Source organism: Prionailurus viverrinus, chromosome A2, assembly GCF_022837055.1.
Source record: "Prionailurus viverrinus isolate Anna chromosome A2, UM_Priviv_1.0, whole genome shotgun sequence".
Lineage (NCBI taxonomy): Eukaryota > Metazoa > Chordata > Mammalia > Carnivora > Felidae > Prionailurus > Prionailurus viverrinus.
In genome coordinates, this window is record NC_062562.1 from 21101123 (window position 1) to 21116608 (window position 15486).

The following is a 15486-nucleotide window of genomic DNA, read 5'->3' on the forward strand; positions in this document are numbered from 1 at the left end:
GTAACCTAGACGCACCTGGGTGGCTCAATTGAGTGGCCGACTCCTGATTTCAGCTCAGGTCCTGATCCTAGGGTCATGGGATAGAGCCCTGAGTTGGGCTCCATGCAGAGCGTGTAGCCTGCTTAAGATCCTCTCTCAGTGTGCCTGGGTGGCTCAGTAGGTTAAATGTTTTAACTCTTGATTTAGGCTCACATCATAATCCCACGGTTTATGAGATCGAGCCCCGTGTTGGGCTCTGTACTGATGGCATGGAGCTTCCTTGGGATTCTCTCTCCCCCTCTCTCCCTCTGCCCCTCTCCCTGGATTGTGCTTGTTCTCTCTAAAAAAAAAAAAATAAATAAAAAAAGCATACTCTATCATGATGAGCACTAGTTGTTGTCATTGAATTCTACTCCTGAAACCAATATTGCACAGTATGTTAACTAACTAGAGTTTAAATCAAATTTTGAAAAAAGAAAAAGAAAAAGCATACTCTGTATCTGGGGAAACCACAGCAGAGTAAATGAAGTTCTTTAGCTGTCTACTCACATTAAGTTACACACTTAATGTTTAGCTACCAGGGAAGGAGGCGCTCATCCACAGACGCCTGGACTCAGGGTCTTCAGGCCCAGGAGCCCGTGTGGCCTGTGGCCCAGCTGGCCGGGCCCAGGATGGAAACACACAGCCAAAGGCTTTCTCTGGCAGCTTTGCTCTCTCACCTTAATCCAATCTCACCAGTGCGAGGCTCTGGCAAACGGTAGCAACTCATTTAGAAGTTCCATTTCTATAAATTAAATAAAAACACAATTAAAATGTAGTAGGTGCTAAAACTTGGTTTTGAACTTTTATTAAAAAAATATATTTGCAAACATATAAAATTTAGGATGAAAAATGCTCATTTGAAAACATGTAATAACTTAATATTTGCAAACATACACAGATGGTATAAAATCCATACCATTAAAAATGTTAATGATGAAGTATTGCGCTCATGGAACAAAATCTTGCTGTAATTCCAGAGCTTCTCACCCCCACGCCTCAGGGAGCGGAGAATCTGGTACACGGAAAGTCATGAGAGCCACATGGCCAAAGCAGTAATACAGAATAAAAAACCATTTAGAACACATATTTTAAAAACACATTTCTTAAGGATCACACAGGTAAAAGGGAAACACGCTTCTGCATTTTCCCCAAAGTGAACGATATTGCATCTTAGCATTTCAAATGATGTCAAATACAAAACCGAGCGAAACATTGCACACATCTCTCCTGCTGAATTTGCTGGAAAACAGGCTCCTTGAGGCCCCGGCCCACTCAGGGAAATGTTCTCAGGCACAGCTTTTAAAAAGCCCGTGCAAGGTGCTTTAGTTGGTTTAGATCTTAACATTTTATACACCTGAAAACACAGGGCACTCTTGGTTCCAGAAGGTACTCTAACACAACTGAAGAAAACCAAAGCTAGGTAAGAAAGAAACGTGTGCTCAGCAGCAAATATGCAGCAAGAATGCGGGACACCCGTCCCCGTGAATCCTTGTCCTCACTCACGTGGACCAGACGCCCCGTGCCTGTGCCCCCTCTCATTCCTGTTTCTACCTTTTGCCCAGTTACTGTGTGATGGCTGATTTTGTTTTTTAAGCAGTTAGGCACCTTCAATTTCATGTTGCATTATTAGTAATACAATGGCAGTTATGGCCTCTTCTACCCAAATGAGAAAACTTCAAGCTACATTCTTGGGGGGATGGGGGGAAGAATAAAGCTGCATGGTTTAAACATATTTACCTAGTACAGGATTTGATAGGGTTTATAGTTCTTACAAGGAAACACAGGCAGGAAAAGAACAGATGCTTGACATGCAAAATTGGGCCGGACACATTCTAAACAAGGTGTGTGCAGCCTTCAGCAGAGAAGGACCCAAGTCAACTTGGGCTCTTTGCAAGACACCACTCTGTGAAGGCTGCTGAAAAGCCTTGGAAGGTGAGCTGTGGACACTCCCACGTAGACAGTATGAGAGGCGTCTCCTGACACTGACAGTCACTTGGAAACTTAGGATTCAAAGTCCCACCTTAGGAACTCTGGAGAGACGCACGACGAGGAGGGGCTTCTGCCTTAAAGGAACAAGGCTGTCTGGGAGGTGCAGGAGTCCATTCAGGACACCAGGTGACTACAACACAAGAGCAGGGCCACCCACTGGCCTGGGGCGGGGGGGAGGGGGGGAGTGGCACACAGATGGACATGGTGGCCTAAATGCAGAACTAGCAAGAAGCATCTGTGTTTTGATGTCTATTCTGATTGAACTAAGGTTTGAAGTGAAGGTTCCAGTGAAGTCACCGCAGCAACGTAAACATGCAACCTAAGCCAGCATGAGGTTCTGGATAGTAAGTGTGACCGAGGAGTAAGGCAACTGAGCTGTGACTTCCGGGCCAGGGTCATACAACTGCGACTGTTCAGGCTTGGCCTGACTTTTCTGGGGACTCATTCTGGCCTAAACTTCCTGGTAATTGTGACAGTGAACTTCTGGCTTCTGAATTTTAAGTTAATCATACATGAATCTTAGAGTTGAAACAGGCTTACCCTTTTCAGGTCTCCATGACTTGGGCACTTAAAAGTTTATTTTCCCACTAAAGAAACCTTATCATAGATTCTCTTTTCTGTCTAACATATTCCTTGCTTGGAATTAAAGGGTGAACATTAACAGATCTGACTGCAGACCCTCTTTAAGATAGTCGCTCTTAACTCCCACATAATATTATACATACTCAAGGCATTTCAAGTCAAATGCCTATCACAACAAGAATCCCTTGATTCTTCCACGTGCCAAAGCCCACTGAAGCTACACTGGGGGTGTAGTCAAACCTCTTCTCTGAGAAAACCTGTTTCTGGAGTCACATGGGCTCCCCCAACACCATCTCCTGCTGTAACACTCTGTATCTTACTTCAATGTTCTCCTTCCTGGGTGACGTACGAGCAATTCATTTTTGGTTGCTGAATTTACACACTACTTTTGAAAACAAACTATTCCCAATGGAGTATGAGAATGTATGAGCTTCCCTGACTTTTGAACAATTCACAAATAACCAGGTAGACAGGAAGAGAAGACACTAAGTTGACAAGCAGAAAAGTTGCCCAGGAAGCATGTTTAGACCAACAAAAGCCAATTAAAGTATTCTTTATGCTAAAAAAGAACTAAGACCAAACTAAAACAAGTATGTCATTCACAAGTAGTTTTCTAAAATCTCAGCTAGGAAAAAAAAAATCTATGGATTTATGATTGAGTTACCATTAAAGCTTAAATGATTGTTCCGAGGAACCATCACATCCATCAGCATTATTCATAGCTAATCCTTATGCTAGCTGGTTGAGCCAATTGGGTTTTTACCCCATCATTAAATAGTGCTCAGAAAAGTAAGCAGTGCATCTTAATTGGTTAAATACTACAAAATGATCTGTATCATAGAAACGAAGACACTTTCATTCAAAGAGTATCTTAAAATTACTATTGCTGAAATAAATCAAAATCTACATTAAAATATTACTAATCACCATTACATGCCATAAAAGAATAAATATAAATCATGGCAGGTCAATAGCAGCATAACAAAGCATCTTTACACATCTTCACACTTTGGGCTGCACAAGTACTCACAGCCTAGGAATACATTGGTAAAGTTCTGAATTTCACACTTTGTTTTTACCTCCATATTCTACAATAAAGTAAGGGCAGTGTGAATAAAAGCTCCCTTTTCTGCATAGCTTTAAAACTACTCTCAGTAGACTCGAGGAATGGAACCAGAATGGCTTTGTCAGATTGGTCCACTGGTCCTTTTGTCAAAGTGTTAAGGAAAACAATCAACAATGATTTCTGCGTTTAGACAAAAAAGGAAAATAAGGCTACACTTCACACAAAACTTAACACTGTCCAAACCACTCAAGAGTTTAACATAAAGTGAAGGTTTCTGATAGCGTTCGGTCTTTACCAGCCCCAGCCTTTGCTTCCAAGGTGTGACATGCTACTCCCATATTGTCACAGGGCCTGGCGGGGCCCTTTTCTCATGGTATCACTGCCCTGGGAGCCGCTGCATGGCAGCACGGGGGACACTTAGAAACAAAGCACAACTGAGAAATTTCAGAACTTTTAAGGCCCAGATGGGGCATTCATATAAAATATACTTCACTTGGAACAAATCAGTCTTAATTCGCCAACTTAAAACTCTGATCCTTAAAACTCAAAGCTACTTTGCACAGAGCAGACTTCTGCTCTTTTCAGAACTTGACTATGAGCCTAAGACTCGAGTTTCTAGGGTGGGGAGGAGCAGGGGAAGGGGCACGGCTGGGCTGAATTCTGCTGCAAGGCTGGTGACCCCTCCTAAGACCTTGAAAGTGAAAGCAAGCTGAAAATCAGACTCCTAATTTCACATCCTTTCTTAGAGCTGATGAAAACACCCACACAACTTTAACACAATGGTCTTTTTTTGTTTTTGTTTTTTGTTTTTTTTTGTCAAAACAAAGGTCTGCTGGTGATGCTTCACAGTGAAACCTCCATTATCACTGAGAACGTCACTTGGAAAACATTCTTAAGGAGAGTCTCTTTCTCATAGGCTCAATTTCAGGATTCTCACAACTTAAAGTTCTGTTTAGAAGTTTCCATGACGAGGCCTATTTGTTTCTGAGGTCGACATTCTGCCTTCGGATTTATTCTGCTCCAGTCATAAGTTGTGGTTGTCTTTGTTCTTGGTCAGAACCTGCAAGTATACTTCGTGAAGTGTACTGAGGAAGCTGGAATCATTCTGGAAGAGATGGTAATGTTTCATTTACCTCAGTAGAACTTACTTCCTTGACAAAAGTTTAGGAAAAAACCTGAGAACTAATCACCCAAAGAATCTCACCACCCAGAGACAAGTGCAAACCATACTTCGGAATTCACTCAGTCACTTTTCCATTAGGAGTGTATGTTCAGAAAGAGAGAAACATTACTCCTGGCTAGGCTTGAATTTACTTTATGAACGGATTTTCTAAGAAGAACTTACATATTTTTTTTTAATTAAAGAATGAAAGTTTAAAGACTCCACTGATGTCCTACATACCTTTATTAGATGTATTAATGTATCCTGGAGCTGAGACTTGCTGAGAATAATGGAAGGCTTTCTCTGATTTTCTGATGTTCCAACAGTCAGGGGAGAGGGGGCGCCTGTTTTCCTCTCAAGGTCTGCGGACCTTGTAACTGTCTGCTGGAAAACACTTGGGGACAGCAGGACTGAGGACACTGCCATGGTTGTTGCAGTGACCAGCGTGGGGCCTGCGACCTGCAGGGGAGCAATGGTCATGAACAAAGCTTGTTAAAGGACGAAGGGCCTGTTTATTGGGATGCCAAGTCTGATCATCATAGAAAGGAAATAGGACCACAGCCAGATATGAACAGTAAGAACAATCCTATGGTAATTAAAAATGTAAAGTTTTATATGGGGAGCACAGGAATGATTGCAAGAGGGCAAGAGGGAACTTTCTGGGGTGATGGAAATGTTACATGTCTTGACTGGGTGGTTACCCAAGGAATATATGTGTGTTAAAACTCATAAAACACCTGCACTTTATCTGTATTTTACTTCAAAAAAAAAATGGGGGGGGGGGAATAAAAAAATCCAGTTATATGAAGCATTAGTTTCTTCTGTAGTGTTTAATACATTTATTATACCACTACAGGTATCAAAGATACACCCTCTTGGGGCACTTGGGTGGCTCAGTTGGTTAAGCATCCAACTTCAGCTCAGGTCATGATCTCACAGTTCGTGGGTTTGAGCCCTGTGTCGGGCTCTGTGCTGACAGCTCAGAGCCTGGATCCTGTTTCAGATTCTGTGTCTCCCTCTCTCTCTGCCCCTCCCCTGCTCACAGTCTGTCTTGCTCTCTCTCAAAAATAAATAAAAACCTTAAAAAAATTAAAAAACAAAGACACAACCTCTTACAAATAAAATGAACACCTACGCCCATTTAGATGTGCTTCTATGCTAATGATGGCTAACCATCAGAATACACTAAGCCAGTAATAATCAGCATTTTTAATAATTCCCACATTTGATACAATCAGCAGACATCTACATTCCTTTCTTCTGTCACCCCTCCCATTCATAAACTGCCACAGTTTGGTGCCATGCCAGGCTGAGCGCCCCTGCTGATCCCCACGCAGCAGGATGAGATATAGGGAAGACCAGTTCATACCACCAGTCAGGAGCTGGCTGCAGTTGAAGTTCTAAGACTTGAGGAGGGTGCAAAGGCTCAAAGGCAAATGGGAACATAGAAGTTTAGGAACTGAAAAAATAAGTGTGCACTTTGAGGTTGGTAGGTAATGGAGGGTGGGGAAAACATTTAAAAAGTGAAGCAGGAGAGAACAAGCAGAGGACAGAGTGCACAGGCCCGGGAGGCGCTGTCGTTATAGCTGCGGGAAGCAATGAGAGCCCAGAGCACAACAGCGACTCGTAACCAGGGCATCACAGCTCTTCCGGGGCAAAGAGCACCTCCTCCTCACGGAAACCAGGCTGACGTGCACTCAGCTGACACACACAGAGCGCCCAGCCCAGCTGGTGGCTGATCCTGCCCTGCGTACGGTCAGGGAAGACATCAGTACAGAGATGGTGACTGGAAGCCCACAGGGGCCGTGGCGATGAACTCGGCTGGGGTGGCAGGGGAGCCTGGCCTAGGAGGGGCATCTAAGAGGGCTCTAGGCTTGAAAGGTACAACGTTCTATGGCACACACAGCAGAAGAACTTAAATATAATGTGTTCTTCAGAGAAAGGGGGTCCTTACCGGGATGGCACTGGGCAACACCTTAGGCTGGACAAAGACTTCAGGATCCTGGTTTTGCTGCATAGACTGCAATGTTTAAGAAGAAAAGATGAACAGACCTAACAAGTTTCCATGAAGATTTCCCAGCGACCGGGGATAAACCCACATTAGCAATAAGGAATAGTTCAGACATTAACTAGCTCCTAGATTCCTGAGGGAAGAGGCTGACAGCAACATTTAACAACGTAACCAGTGTGTCATCTGTGAGGCCAGGGCTCTGGGACAGCCTCTGAACCGCTCGGGTTCCCTAAGAGAGGGGCTGTGTGCAGAGCCGTCAAGAGGTCTCTAAGGAAAGCAGAAACCTGTATCTAAGAGCTGGGGACAGCCCAAGCACATTTTTGCTGTTGAGTCTGTAGAGACGCCATGTTCTGGCAGCACGAGACCTTGCTAAGGCCGTGTGGACTCTGGACAGGGCGGCACTAAACAGTCCTCATGCAGAGTCACCTTCCTTCCATGTGCTTGCTACATTTTGTCCTCCTTCACTGGGAGACAAAGAACTTCTTGCTGTAGAGCAAATGCATTAGAATTCAGTGAAGCCCCAGGCCTTAAATGAAATGGAAATGGAAATATACACGTATGTAAATGTCCCCTGTGAGGAGGCTCACTGGAGTGCTGGGAGCTGTCCCCAAGGCCAAAACATGGAGGGGGCAGAACAGTGGTGGCACGGGTGTGTCAGGGGGTGACACCAATCTGTTATAACATTCTCTCTGCTTATACTATAGAGAACCTCAACAGAAATGGCCCAAAATGAAAACTGAACAATATAACCAAGATACTGAACTCCCTCTCTTTCTGTGCAAGATTTTAAAGGACTGGAACAGAACAGTCCACTAACTAAGAAATCACACACGATTATTATGATGGGCTCGTCTGTATAATACTATTCGGTATGATGTTAAGACTGTGGATTCTTATCAAAGGGCACAGGACTGAAGTTTTGGGAGGCAAGCAACACTGCTCTCAAGCAGAAGACTCTGCCCCTCTCGAGAAGCTGTGTGATCTCGTACGCATCACCGCAGTTGGAGCTGACTCTCATCTGCACACTCACCAGCCTCATCCCTCTCTGAGTGGCAAGCCTCTTCTTCACGCCCCACTCCCAATCGACCACCAGGCCCCACTGCCCACACCTGTTAACAAACCTGCTGGTCCACACTCGAAGTCAGGCCGCACCAGTTCAAGCCTGGGTAACTGTCTGGCCTCCTTCGGGTGGCCCTACTTCCAGCTTCTCCTTTCCCAGCTCACCACCTCCCCTTAAAGCCCTAGAAAGGCCCCCTGGGGCTGTGAGAACAAGCCTCAGACTGCTTCACGGAGTTTACAAAGTCCTGCTCCTCAGCCAGTACCTACGCCCCCAAGGTCCTCCCAGAGGAGGCCCGGCCACACTACAGGTCTTTAAGTTCAGCAAATGCCTCTCATCTCCAGGCCTCTGCACACACTATTTTCCTGACCTCAAACACTTTCTCTACGTCTAGGAAAGAGCTGACTAACTCCTACTGAGTCTTCAGATCTCAGCTGAAAATGAGCTTCACTGGGAAGTTTTACTTGATCCCGTATCTCCAAATCTGGGATGTGATTATGGCCCGAGGTGGGCACTCAGTGAGTACCAAGGGAGTTGGGGATGGGACAACACTGGGGATAATCTGGATCTATGGTCCTGAGTCAAATGCAGACTCCTGGAATTGTCAGGCAGAAACAAACAAAACCCCCTACAACGCATGCCCTGACAGGAAAATACCAATATTGTGTTTTAGCTTGTATCAGTTGAGATATCTGGGAAAGTGGAACTGAGTCACAACACCATGTACCAACGGTCTAGCTGTTCATTACCGGGCTTTCCACCTCCGGTCTTCCGGCCCTGGGTGTACGGAACAGTCGTCTCTTTGAAGTGACTGTCTCATGGGCGTCAACATCAAGGCCTCTGCAGCCCCATCCTACCCAGTTAGAGCCCCCCACCCTCCTGCCGGTACCTGAAGGGGAGCAAGCACCATGTTGCTGAGGGATGCTGAGGCTCGCGCGGCTGCAGTCTTAGGGGGAGGCTCTATGAAGCTCTCAGGTGTGGCCAGCTGGCCGGCTGCTGAACAAAAGCCGGATGTCATGGCACTTTTCCCAAGTGACTGCGTCTGTATTTGGTCATGCTGTGGGGTCAACCTGAGTTTCTGGAGAAGATCAACACTTGGGAGCGAGGTACCAGCTGTGTTTGTCACACTCAGTGGGGCCCTGAAGGGGCTCTGGGTGGCAGTCAGATTGGCGTGGCTCAGCTCAGGGACTGGCTGGCTCAGGAGTGGAGACCTCTGTCTCGGCGTGGTCTTCACCGCCTGTATCATGGTGGTGTTTCGGGGTAAGCTGGGGGGAACCTGTGCCGTAGGAGCTTCTGCTGGTAGAGTCGGACTGAGCACAGGGCGCAACGGGACGGCATAGACAGGGGCCTGTTTTTCACTGGACTGTGTGATGGAGGCGGGAGTGATCAGCACCGGGGTGGGGACTTCAGGTTGGACTGAGTGGTGGGAGGCAGGATGGACACCCAGGTTGTCCGACTGAGGGGCTCCTCCGGACTGCTCAAAGGGAAATGGTAGGAATGAGCTGGGCTCTTTCTGGGAGGCATCTCCTGGCAGCTTCTCCACTTCTTCTGAATCCAGACCCACAACACTTGGCTGTTCTTTTGGCAAAGAGGTTCCAAATAATTCTTCCACTGTCAGATGTTTGTGTCCAGATGGAGCAGACTGAAAAACAAATCAAACTGCCCAATGAAAGAAATCTCTTGCAAACCAGTGTAACCAGACTTCTTTCCCATTAACCAAAACATTTTGCAGAAGCAACGATAGATGGAGTCTGAAAATAAGGAAATGGAACAACTGAAGATGTGCTAGGGACTAAGGCCAAAATGCATCTTGTCTCCCCAAGCTGGTGGGCAGAAATCTGCATTCGTACTAAGATCCAAGTTTTAGGGACTCCCAGGATAGTGTTAGAATTCACCTTGTTTTCTTGGCAAAGGGATATAACGTAAAGGAGAAATATTACAAATAGTGCTTGGTTGCCCTGTACCAGTAACACAAGCAGGGAAATAATACTCAAGAGGACAGAGGGACCAAACGCTGAGTAAGTAATCCTATCTTTACTTTCATAGTTCTTGATAAAAAGCTAGGCACTGCACCTTGAGGACTAGGTCTTAAGTACCAGAAAATAAACTGAACTGTTTTTTAAAATAGCAGGCCGTTCCTCCTTTCTACTACAAGATCACAGATTCATTCAGAAGAGGCAGACATGGAGGTCTGAGAATGTTCACTTTGCATCTGCTGTAGTGGTCTGGCTTACTGATACCACTGCAATGATGTGGAGGGGGAATATTTACGCTTTCCACTCCTGAGCTTTCTACACCTTCCCTTCATGTGCTATGGTCATATTCATTTGCCCTTTATTTTCAGAGTGCCTGCAGGGTGCCAGGACCTGCGCTGACCTGTGCCCCCAGGACACAGTAGGGAGGAACAAAAAAAGTCTGACCCTGACAGGGCTTGTGTTCCAGTGGGGAACTAACCTAAGTACTTTGAAAACACATACAGCCCCGACATAGGTTTTATTCCATAAGCGTGTACACTACTTAGCTGCTCAGATATATATTCACGTGGAAAAAGACGGTTCACTGAAACACATGGTTTTCAGTTCCTCAGAAGGCCGATAAAGGCCCGACACTACACTGCCCCTGAAGCAGAAGGATGAGTGCACTATGGTGTGACCACATTTCTACAGGAAAAAAGCACTGGTTTTCCCAAGCAAGTGTTTGCTACATCCGTGTGACAAGTAGTTACAGGTTTCCCTGCTATCTGAAGGGGGAGCGTTCCTGGGAAATGTTTCTAAGCCAAAATGGCAGAAAGTGAAGAAGCAATTACCATTGATTCATATGGAAAAATTCTGAGTATCTCTGGGTCCCCAAAATAACCCATTTTCAGCTTTTCTTTACAAAATTTTTAATGTTTATTTATATTTGAGAGAAAGAGACAGAGAGAGAGAGAGACAGAGAGACAGAACATAAGCAGGGGAGGATCAGAGAGGGAGACACAGAATCTGAAGCACGTTCCAGGCTCTGAGCTGTCAGCACAGAGCCTGCTGTGGGGCTCGAACCCATGAATGGTTGAGATCATGACCTGAGCTAAAGTTGGACGCTTAACCAACTGAGCCGCCCAGGCGCCCCTCTCTTCGGCTTTTCTGATACCTTAGAACACATCTTGCTAACAGGTGCTCACAGACCCAGGTCAAGGCTGTGGCGGCCTGAGGCTGGGGTGCTGAGTGTGGTTCCTGGGGAAGGGGCTGGGCAGGGCTGCCCTCTGTCCAGGGTGCCCGCTGCACCAGTAGCTCAAATGTCCAATGTTATTTCACTTTTTACCTCTTCTCACATAAGCAAAAACTGTCTTTGGATTTCTTTCGGTTGGCAAAACAGTTACCGATGTGGGTCTTTCCTAAAAGCAAAAGAGGTTTAATGTGAACTTTTGAAAAGGGGACGGTGGGGACACCTGTATCGGGTTTAGCAGGTGCCCAGGACACTGTGCTGAGATGGGTGGGGTGGGGAAGAGAGGGACTTACTGGCAGCAGGTTCTTAGGGGAGGGGTTGAGGCTCCCTCTGCTGTGGAGGGAACCGGGGAAAGGAGGCCAGTACCCAGGGGGTGTGCAGGGTGGCTCACTTGTGAGGGATGGATGGAAAGGGAGTGCCACTGGGGTGTCTTATCACCTGCTGGGTGAGAGAACGGAGGTGGGGCAAAGGAACAGTTGTGGAGAAGAGGCAGAAACTTCCTCTAGTTGTAGAAAATTGTAATTCCATACCGAATCATTTCTTCTTAGAAAATATCCAGTAAAGAGAATTAATGTAATATTTCTTGGCAAGTTAATGGGACAAAAGGCTTTTTTTTTTAATTAAAATTTTTTTTTCAATGTTTTTTATTTATTTTTGGGACAGAGCGAGACAGAGCATGAACGGGGGAGGGGCAGAGAGAGAGGGAGACACAGAATCGGAAACAGGTTCCAGGCTCTGAGCCATCAGCCCAGAGCCAGACGCGGGGCTCGAACCCACGGACTGTGAGTTCGTGACCTGGCTGAAGTCGGACGCTTAACCGACTGCGCCACCCAGGAGCCCCGGGACAAAAGGCTTTAAGTGAAGGGATTCTCAAATGGCAAGATTCAGGCACCACCCCCCCCGCCCCCCCATTAATGCTGTAGTCACAACACTTCTTGTACTTTAAGGAATTTTCCAGATTCAGGATCTTACTTCAAATACAATGTAGCACTAACATCTATTATAAACTGTGGAGGTAAAAAAAAAAAAAAAAATGCAAAAGATTGTATACGGTTTAATTTCCTTATGTTTTTACTTCTGAAAAAGTTGCAGAGTTTAGGATCTGAAATCAAAGACACCCAGATTTAATTCCCAGCTTAGCTGGGAAAATTATAGTCTATTTAGTTACCTCATCTGAAAAATGGGGGCAATTATGGCAATTACTTCTCACAGAGCTGATGTGAAAGTTAATTTCTCAATATGATACCTGGTGCCCAACAAGCATTCGATAAATGGAGTTGGCTATTATCATTATATGAACACCAGACAGTCTTACTAGCAATCATAATAAACCTGTGTTTGTATATGTTTTAAGAAACATCAAATACTATGTTAGAATATTAAAAATTCATCAAATGCTTCTGGAATATCATACCCCGTGATGCAAAATAACACTACCACCTGATGGGCTATCAAGGCTGTAGTATTATAAATCTGTCATGCCCTGATGCAATGACTCATTAAAGACACAGTTGTTGGGGCTCCTGGGTGGCTCAGTCAGTTAAGCGTCTGACTTCGGCTCAGGTCATGATCTCACAGTTCATGAGTTCAAGCCCTGCAATCAGGCTCTGTGCTAACAGCTCAGAGCCTGGAGCCTGTTTAGGATTCTGTGTCTCCTTCTCTCTCTGCCCCTCCCTGCTTGTGCTCTGTCTCTCTCTCTCTCTCTCTCAAAAATAAACGTTAAATATAAAAGACATAGTTGTTTATTTAAAACTCACTGGTATCATTTCAAATCCATTCAAGGTAATTCAAAAACAGACAGCAAATTCCCATTTGGGACACACTTCTCGTCCTCTCTGTCCAGGCCACATAACTAGTAGCAGGGGTGCATACGTTCCATTTCCCCAGATGGGCACTAGGATTTATTCACTTTTAGATCTCTGGCATCATAAGTGTCCACTGATGAGCACAGATATAATTCCACTCCTCCCCACCGATTTCTGACAGTGATGGCAAAATATACATAACCAAAGTTACCATTTTAGCCATATTTAAGTGTAAAACTCAGCAGCATTCAGTACATTCACAATGCTGTATAACTACCACCATTATCTACTTCCTCACTCACAGCCCCTGATAATCTCTATTCTACTTTCTGTTCCTATGAATTTGCCTACTCTACGTACCTCGTTTAAGTGCAATCATATACTTGGCCTTTTGTGACTGGCTTACTTCGCTCTTGGCACAGTGTCCCCAAAATTCATCTATGCTGTACCATGTGTCAGAATTTCCTTCCTTTTAAAAACGCTGACAAATACTCCATTTGTATGCATATACCACATCTTGTCTACCCATTCATCTGAGCATTGACACTTGGGCTGTTTTCACCTTTTGGCTATTGTGAATAATGCTGCTACAAACACTGGTGTAAAGTATGTTTAATCCTTGTTTTCAATTCTTTTGGGTATACACCCAGGAATAGAATTGAGGACCTTCCAAACTGTTTTCCAAAGCTGTTGCACCATTTTATATTTCTACCAATGATGCAAAATGGTTCTAACTTCTCCACGTTCTTGCCAACACATCGGCCATTTGTAGATTTGAAAAAATGACTATGCAAGTCATTTGCCCATTTTTGAGTTGGGTTAATTCTCTTTTTATACACATTACGTCTAGAACAAAATGGTCAAGACTGCTTGGCAAAAAGTACTGGAAAACTACACTAATTTTTATTCATTAATACAAATTATGTCTATCTTAACCACCACATCCTGTTTTATATGTATGTATATACACACACAAAACAACGTGTGGATGTACACACTTTGAGAAATACAGACCACACTGGGGCTATTCTACTTTGCAAAAACTTGAGTCTTTCCCAGGTAAGAATACAAATATTTTACATTATAAGAAAAGGAGCAATCAAACAACACGACATAGAGATAACTCAACATGAAATACACCTTTGGCTTCAAAAATGGCATGATTCAGGTAGCAATTTTTACCTGTCTAGTGGAACATAAATGGACTTTTGAACAATTAAAATTACCTGCATGTACATTTTGAATGTTTTTACACTTATGCTTAAAAAAAAAAAAAAAGTATTTCTAACAGTTTAAAATTGACTTCATGTTAAAAAATGAAACTGGGGGGGGCGCCTGGGTGGCGCAGTCGGTTAAGCGTCCGACTTCAGCCAGGTCACGATCTCGCGGTCCGTGAGTTCGAGCCCTGCGTCGGGCTCTGGGCTGATGGCTCAGAGCCTGGAGCCTGTTTCCGATTCTGTGTCTCCCTCTCTCTGCCCCTCCCCCGTTCATGCTCTGTCTCTCTGTCCCAAAAATAAATAAATGTTGAAAAAAAAAAAAAATGAAACTGGGGCACCTGGGTGGCTCAGTTGGAAGACTGTCCAACTTAGGCTCAGATCATGATCTTGCTGCTCATGAGTTCGAGCCCTGTGTCGGGCTCTGTGCTGATAGTTCAGAGCCTGGGGCCTACTCTCTCTCTCCTCTTCCCCCACTTGCACTCTCTCTCAAAAATAAATAAACATTAAAAAAAAATTTTTAAAAAGAAAAAAAAAAAAAAAGAAACCATATTGGAGAGCCCTGAACCCTGATTGCAACAGTAGCAGAAAGCTTCGAGATTTCTCCACGCAGCCTCCCTACAACTTCTGCCAGGTCAGAAACATTCTCAGACTGTCTCTGGAATAGGATGTGTGGTAATTCATTAGGGTTTCAGAGGAATCTCTGTAAGAAGAGATAAATGAAGTTAGGACAGCAGGAAGACTGACCTCAGACAGGACATGTACTGTGTGTGTGTGTGTGGGGGGGGGGGGGGTCCCTGTGCTGCACACCTGACACGCATCACTCATCAGTGAGGGCAGTGCTAGTAGCACTGCCACTTTGTAGGTGACACCCGAGTACGACAGACCCAGACTCCAACCCAGTGCTAACAGTAAGTCCATGCTCTTGACCCTTATCCCCCTGCACTGAGATGTCGAATAAGTATAGTCTAGGACACCTACTCAACTGGATAACGATAAGGACTTCCGGAAAACAGAGATACACCTAAGAGATGGCTACAGGTCAAACCGTGCCCAACTTTTGGAAATATGTACCCGGCTGCTGAATCGGTCACAAGAGACACACGAACGAAGCATGCTTCTCCACACAAAAGCTTTACGGTCTCTGCATTTGAGAGGACCCTTCTACCTTCTGCGCAGGACAAGAAAAACTGGCTGCACTGCTCTGGTACTTGGACTTACTTATTCATGGATTCATCTCGCCTCATCCACAGAAAAGGGGAATTTTCTTCTTCCCTCATGTCTGAATATGCTTCAAGTCTGGACTCCATGTTTTGCAATGCTTCCCTTACATCAAGGGTTAGTCTCACCATTGTCCCTGTGAAATGGGATTCTG

The 15486-nt window shown here is 44.9% G+C and overlaps 1 protein-coding gene across 4 annotated transcripts in view; it reads right to left on the bottom strand.

Moving 5' to 3' along the window:
• The window catches only part of DCP1A (decapping mRNA 1A), a 74093-nt gene that overhangs the window by 14874 nt on the left and 43733 nt on the right, over positions 1 to 15486 (bottom strand). For 2 of the 4 annotated variants that reach the window (XM_047850442.1, XM_047850441.1), the window contains 4 exons: positions 8778 to 9530; positions 6775 to 6840; positions 5061 to 5279; positions 2173 to 4763 (listed from right to left, as the gene is read on the bottom strand). In XM_047850442.1, the coding sequence (XP_047706398.1) occupies positions 4683 to 4763; positions 5061 to 5279; positions 6775 to 6840; positions 8778 to 9530 (1119 nt within the window). In that variant the 3' untranslated portion in view covers positions 2173 to 4682. Of the gene's footprint in view, positions 1 to 797; positions 4764 to 5060; positions 5280 to 5918; positions 6841 to 8777; positions 9531 to 15486 lie in introns of those variants that run through there. The other 2 variants (XM_047850440.1, XR_007150414.1) reach the window with 2 other exon arrangements.